At 38.8% G+C, this 7,361-nt stretch overlaps 1 protein-coding gene across 1 annotated transcript in view; it reads left to right on the top strand.

The window, feature by feature from the left end:
* Window positions 1-3,971: 3,971 nt before the first annotated feature.
* Window positions 3,972-7,361, top strand: part of LOC104955844 (protein C9orf72 homolog) — a gene marked incomplete at its 3' end in the record, with an annotated part of 5,127 nt that continues 1,737 nt past the window's right edge. Inside the window, exons 1-2 of the mRNA XM_010783233.1 lie at window positions 3,972-4,136; window positions 4,921-5,417. Coding sequence (XP_010781535.1) covers window positions 4,971-5,417 — 447 coding nt within the window. The remainder of the gene's footprint in view (window positions 4,137-4,920; window positions 5,418-7,361) is intronic.

Here is a 7,361-nt window from a genome sequence, read left to right as displayed (position 1 = left end):
TGGAGACCATGAATATCTCCACAAAGTTCAAAGGCCAGCCAACATCAGTTGATGAGATTAGTCTGAACTAAGCAACCAACAGACCTTAGTTGCCCTTCATAAAGTTGTGCAACTGGCATGTGTATGATGAGTTATGCAATGGTTCCTTCATCTTTGAGTAAATTAATAACCCACACACTCTCCATTTATGTATGAGGTCAACCACAGAAATGTATGTCAATGCTATGTTTAGTGTATTTCTTAGATTCATTGACTGTGCCATTCAGAGCAATGGACATTTTTGGATTCATAACTCAAGGCTACCGCTTATGAAACTGAAATAGAGGGTTTCGTTTAGCAAATTATGATCATGACAAAACATTTGTGATTGGGAGCAAGCGATACCTAAGGTCAGATCGATAACAAGAGATTTTTGTCACACTCATTGTGAATGTAAAACATTGAATGTCATTTGGGGCACATGTAGAGATACAAAGGAAGGTGAAGGAAACAGAAGGCCTACTAATGCATAAAAGTCTGCTCTCAAAGTTAAAGGAAAAGCTAGGATGAAACTGGAGTCATGCAAATTTAAAATAAAGCCTTTCTGCTGTCAAGGAGAACAGAGTGAAGATAGAGGCATTTCTAACAAAAACGGACAGAGGAGTCAAACCAGGACCGCAAACCTCTCATTTTACTCTGGGCAAGAAAGTAGAAAATGGTATTTTCAACAATGATATATCCTTTCAAACCATCCCTGAAAGTAGGCTTAATGAGATTAACTACAATTGAAGAGAAAACCGTCTTTCAGTACATTCAAGATATTGTGAAGGCAGAGTTCTTTTGCGCAGATATGTGTTTTTTGGTATGATAACAATCGTAAAAAGTGTGAATATAAGACTGTGCTTGGCACCAACTGAAGCAGGTGGGAAGTAACAGACTTCCAAAAGTGAAACTTAGTGGCTAAAATATTGTGGGCGACATAAATGTTTTCCCAAGCCTTGTTCCTGTTGTGAGAAAACCTGCAAGGAACAAAGTAACACAATTACAGTGTGCTAACTCTGCCAGTAAGTTGGTTATGGTGGAGTCTGTTCTTACTGTGGGTGGATGTTACTGAAGTAAAGAAAGGAGTCCAACGGAGGCATTTCAGGCAGGGGGGTATGTGGATGAGATTTTAGCCTTTGTAGACCATTAACATGCACAAAAACCTATATAACACACTAAGGGTAGGGGAAAGCCCCAAAAAGCATAATAGGGGCCAGGGACTTGTATTAGAGTAAATTCCCGCCAAAAAAGGGAACCAAATAACATGTCACAATGATATCAAACATGAATCCACAAATACGCCATAGCTGATTTTTAAGAGAGTTCTTGGAAAGCCTCTCACCTCTGTCGCAGTAGTAAGGCTGCAATGCTCTTCACAGAGTGAAATCACATCAGTAGGGCGGCCAGCCAGCAGGTACACCATTTGGAGTGGCTGTTAACGATAAGTGACCTTGAAAAGTTCAGCAGGAGCCAACTTTTTTTTCAGCTGATTTGCTGACCGTGCACACAAGTTCACTTTTGCTGAGCTCAGTAGAAAGAAAGAGTGTCTTGTATTGAAAAGCATTGTTTTCTGCCTCATAGAAAATCAGTAATAGGCTAGTCAATGAAGCAAACACTTTGATAGGACCCAGTAAAAGTTGTACAATAACTACCAACCATAAATGGTAACATAGGCGGGCCACTGGGGACAGGAGACATGTCCCAACCACTTTTGGAAATGCCCAATTTTATCCCCACCACTTTCCATCAGGATAAAATGTTGAAAATGTTCTGAAAATAGAGTACACAAAGAATTGTACACTTTGAGAATAAACCGACTTTGAGGTTTATTTGCACAATCTTAAGGACTGTTCACACTTTTTGGGTGTATTTCTGGTAACTAAAGTTGTGCAATTTGGCCTGTGACACGTTTCATATCAGTTATAACTGAATAGAAAATAGTAAAGCAATTGCTGCTCTGGCTTTGCATCAGTTTAGCATAGTTACTGCAATAGTTGTCAAAAAACCTTTTTAAGCATATTTATGTATAGTATGTATGTATTGTTTGCAAGGGGTGCTAAAAGTGTTTTTTTAAATCTGAAAAAAGTGTTGTCCCCCCACTTTTTCTAATAAAGTGATGCCCATGAATGGGCACAAACTATTTAAAGGAATTTTTTGTTTGTTCTCTTTCTGGTTAAAGATTGGATGAGAAGATTTGAATCTGTCTGTCAGATATGAAGAGTACAACAAGCGCCAACCCAGTTTTTAAAAGCAAAGCCAATGCGGAAGTGGCTAAAACCTATTCATTCATTCAAAAAAGCCTGTAAAGCACAACTCTCCTGATTGCAAAAAAAAAGTCAGATTGTATAGAAATCAAAAGAAAATGTCCCTACCTTTTACTTCAATTATCACCTAGGTACAAATGTTCTAATAGGTTTATGATATGAAAATAGATTGTGATGGAAACTTCTGAAGCAATGGAGACAGGACTCAGAGACACGTGGAGAGCAGGAACTTTGATGGCAAACACTGATGGTTTATTTGGAGCTTCGGCCGGAGAATTCACAAGACATGTCGTGTGCCAAGAGTTGACACAGTAGATGCCAAACCAATTCTGAAGATCTCTACCCCAGACCCATGTATTTAGCTGGTTCTGAGAGAATAATTAACATGCTGCATAACAAGATAAAACAGGCAATGCACTATAACACCTCTATCAGCTGACGCCAACAAGGCTGCAGGTGCCTGAGCTCATTGAGGTCAGTACAAACTGATAAACTGGGTCAAAGTAATGGGCTTAGGAAAATATTTCCCCAACATAGATAATAAAGCTTGGCGTGCTTTGGGGTGTGGCTTTCAAACGACAGGTTGCTACCACAGTGATTACTGGTTTGGGTGTTGCCCTTGTTTTCCTTTTTAGGGCTTTAACCCTTTGACAAAGTATTATATCTTCATAAAAAATTACACGTACAATTTGTTGTTGAATGTTAGGCTTTGCAAGATTTCTTTGTCTCGTGTCACTCCAGGTTCCAAAAAACAAAGATGGTGAAGGTCAAAAGCTAGGCTGGCAATACATTGATGTTCACAAGCAGCACCTTGTAAGGTTAGCATAAATAGTGAAAGCTTAGGCTCACTAACTATAATGTAACATCTTTCATTGGTTAATGTTATGTGCCATGGTGATGTGTTTTCTTTCTGTTTCATTCTTCTGTTCTCTTTGATTATTTTTCCCTGGGTTTATTTACTCCCCTCAGCAGTTAATATGTGAAAAAGTCTTTGCTCTCTAAAGAGGGCTCAGTGCCGGACTCGTTCATAGCCAGGGGCAGTGTCTTTGTAGAATCATGTCGTCTTTGTGAGGATGCCACAAGCATTTGAAATGACTGGACACCACCAAAAGTTATTTGGAGGGTTACTCTCTGTTTATTAGTGTCACATAATGCAGGCTTGCTGTTTGCTGGAGTATTCACTCTGAGGAGCCATTTCAGCCTTTGCCTTACTATGCTCTTCTCTGAAGATGTGTCACAGAAGGGAATTCCTAATTTTCTTTTAGGTAAAGAAGGACTGTTTTGTATATATTCCTGAAATGTATAAATTATATCAAATATATCGTCAAGGAAAATAGCACACTCCTGTGTTGAGTGGAGGAGTTCTTCACCCAAGTCCTCATGGGAGATGTTGTGATTGCAATTGTCAGTGGTTTGATTGGAGAGAGCAGAAAAAAAGCACTAGGTATTATAAGGGTGGCTCAAGACAAGTCCTCAAAGGATAAAATAAAAAGGCAATTAAAAAGGGTTTTGCGCATGGATGAATACATTCGTATGAGCGGGCTTCATCTAAATGAATTAAAATAAGTTATTTATCTGTAGATGGATGACTGAAATAAATATGACATCATTCATTAACAGTCCACTCACTCCACTCCCATGCCTCGTGCACTAGAGGACGCTGTGCATCTCCAACAATGAGTGACGTAGGACTGACGTACTAGGAAGTGTGTTCAACACAACAACACTGCAGCTTCATCATTTACAATTTACATACTATGGATACAGAAAAAACATTATGATGCCATTTCAGCAACATATAGAATTATTCCTCTAATAGGAAGCTTCTTTGTGACGAATTGCCACCAAAAAGTAAGTCATGGCGATGTCATTCCTTTATTCTATCAGTGCTAGTTTGGCTAAGACTAGTTAGCTAGCCTTGCACAAAATTGAGTTAAAATGTGCCTGCTACAGAATATTAACCGGTAAAACACTAAAGTGAGGTTACTTTTGTATTTACCGATACTGCCATTTAGCTTTAAACTACCCCATACGTTGTTACGTAAGATTAAAATACGTACTTTAGAGTGTTACGTTAAATGACACCAGACTCTGTTGTAAAAACGGTCAATATTAAACAGTATTGCTTCCTGTGGATACACATAGCTACCTGACAAATTAGTAACACATACATTATTATCAGAAGTGCCTGCTAAATTCGGCATATTTTTTTATCAATCAAATAGATGTTATAATCCTTATTTATTGTGTTATGTAATGCTGTGTGTATGATATCAGCGTATCCGTTACGTTTCCAGCTGCTAGTGCTAGAATGTTTTTAATATAAATGTGGAATTACAGAGACGTCCATAAAGAATGACATGTATTGGCTCTATTATTAGTGTGTGTTTTCTTGCATATATTTGTCAAACAGAAAAAGAGAAGTAGTTCTCTGTTTCTGAAAAGTATCAGCTGACTTACAACACATTCCAAACAAATCACTTTCATTTCCACTTAAAGACATAGTCTGATCAAACCCAATATATTATGTTAGCTTAATATTTATCATTCTTCAATTTATTTTGTCACATCAGAGGCTGTGTTTTTAAATTAAATTCAGTTTTTTTTGTTTGACTTTTCTCTGTTTATAACATAGGTTTATTATCATCCATTCTGACTTTGGGAGGACCTTTCCCACCCTCTCTCATGTCCTCCGGCTGTCCCCCCCAGTCACCAGCTGTGGCTAAGTCTGAGGTAGCAGTAGAGGGAGAATGCCCGCTGCTGGCGGCCACCTTCGCCTACTGGGACAACATCCTGGGTCCACGGGTGCGCCACATCTGGACACCAAAGGGAGAGCAGCTGATGTTCCTCAGCGATGGAGAGGTCACATTTTTGGCCAATCATACACTAAACGGGGAGATCCTGCGAAGCGCTGAGTGTGGCGCCGTGGACGTGAAGTTCTTTGTCCTGGCGGAGAAGGGCGTCATCATTGTGTCTCTTATCTTCGATGGCGAGCTGAAGGGGGATAAGAACACATGTGCCTTGTCCATTATCCTGCCTCAAACAGAGCTGGCCTTCTACCTTCCTCTGCACACCATCTGCGTAGAGAGGCTAAAGCACGTTATCCGCAAGGGACGCATTTGGATGCAGAAGGTACTCTTGCTTATCCCTTGACTAATGAGGCAAATTATTACCCTTCTTGAACCTACTTTAAAACCCGATCCATCCCAAAGTTCTTAGTTGAACTGGGTATGAAGTCATCTATCACCTCGGTTTCTCCCATTTGGGATTGCAACAACATTGGCAGAACAATAAAGTTGCAGTCTCCAAACACAGAGGACTAAATTAGCTAATTAGCTCTGAGAGCTCCTACTGAGAAGGCTAGTGAGGAGGTAATAATGGGAGCATGGAAAATAACTTCATGCACTGAAAATACACACACTGCTGTAACTTCATCAATTTGATTAAATGTCCACCAGCATTGTGTCTACTAATGCATAACTCAAGTTCTGCTAACGTTTGTTAGCTTTACATATTGAATTGAGTTTCTCTTTGTCAGACTGTACACCCTGAGATATTAAATATTTTAGTAGGTTTTGAATTTTGAATTCTTAGTCCTCATTGCTGAAATATGCTCATTACTGGCCTCAAGGCTTTATATCCTCAGTACTGTTTTGGCAAATCGGTAAAACAACTATGTGTCAAAAACTGTCAAGTACTAAAGGTTGGTATTGTACGTCCAGTAAGAAAAACCTGACATCTGGCACGCATCTTTTTTCTTCTTAAGGCGAGACACCCCAGGTGAATAGGGTAATTTTTTTAACTTAAAGGTATCAGCTAGACATTTCTCCAGTTAATTACTTACAATAAGGCAATTGTCTTTTTTATAACAAGTTTTCTGAAATAGCATGTTTAAATATGCAAATTAGCCATTATGTCATCAAATATGTGCATATTTTAACACATTTCAGGAATCGAAATCTGAATTTTGGATTAAGACCGTTCAAAATTCTTGTTTCATTTTGTAATCATATTAGTATCTAAGGCTTTTACAGAAGGGATATTGTATATCTCTTTTTATCACTCCATAAATCAGAAAATACTGTCAACAGCCCTAAAATATCAATTTTTGCCATGTTTTTAGGTATACAATGTTGTATAATTCAGGCTATGAATGATATATGAACAAACCCTTCTGTAAAAGCCTTCATAATATTGATAGGAATATAACTGGAAGGTTTGGTGTGTCTACGTGCTACTGAAGTTGAAATTTTGAACTCAGAGTAGGAGAAAAAACTCATTTTGAGAAAACGACCTTTAAAGATTGCAGTGAGGCGCTAGCTAAACCCTCCTGTTCTTTGGATGACAGCTTGCGCCTCGACGCACTCCGTGAAGGTATTTCATGTTCGGGGTCATTTGTTTTTTGTATAATCTTGCTTCGTGCAAGGGATAATTGTTGTCATCTTCTCTGTAAACTTTTTTTTCGCCGTTCTTTTGCCATTTTGAGATTTACATTTCTAGCGGAAAGCTAACAAGGAAGTGTTTTAGCACACCACGTGACGCATCTGAACGAATCACGTTGTCTGAAATTGACACCAGCCAATGAGATTTCGTTTCTTGGTTTAAGACCCCTTTGTGCTTTCACGATTGGTTGCTGATACAAAGGAAATGACCATATTTGGATCCGATTAGATTGTGCAGGAGAGACACAGCTTTCTAACGATATCTCTGTTGACATGGTGCACACAGCGGTCGCGGTACTTTATGTTACGTTAGAAAGCTAACTTTTGGTGAATTTAGGAGAAATCTACTGACGCAAATAGACAAACTATAGTCAAATAAACACTTAAATGTGTATTTTGTACGTTTTCCTTCCAAAAGCCTGAAAGAAAACATGTTATAGAATCAAAATAGCACAAAATCTCAAAATTGACCAGTGCTTGAAAAACGATGTTTTTGCCTGCCGTGTCTCGCCTTAAAAACCGCTCTCTGCCCTGGAAATCATTTCTAATCATTATTACCGTTATGGAGGGGCTGCAGGAACACTTTCCCCGCCTTGCAAACATTTATTCCTGGGTAAAATAATCAATTTGTTCC

Source organism: Notothenia coriiceps, unplaced genomic scaffold, assembly GCF_000735185.1.
Source record: "Notothenia coriiceps isolate Sejong01 unplaced genomic scaffold, NC01 NC01_scaffold00024858, whole genome shotgun sequence".
Taxonomy (NCBI): domain Eukaryota; kingdom Metazoa; phylum Chordata; class Actinopteri; order Perciformes; family Nototheniidae; genus Notothenia; species Notothenia coriiceps.
Note: the sequence above shows the minus strand (reverse complement) of the source record. Positions and strands in the feature narration are given on the sequence as shown.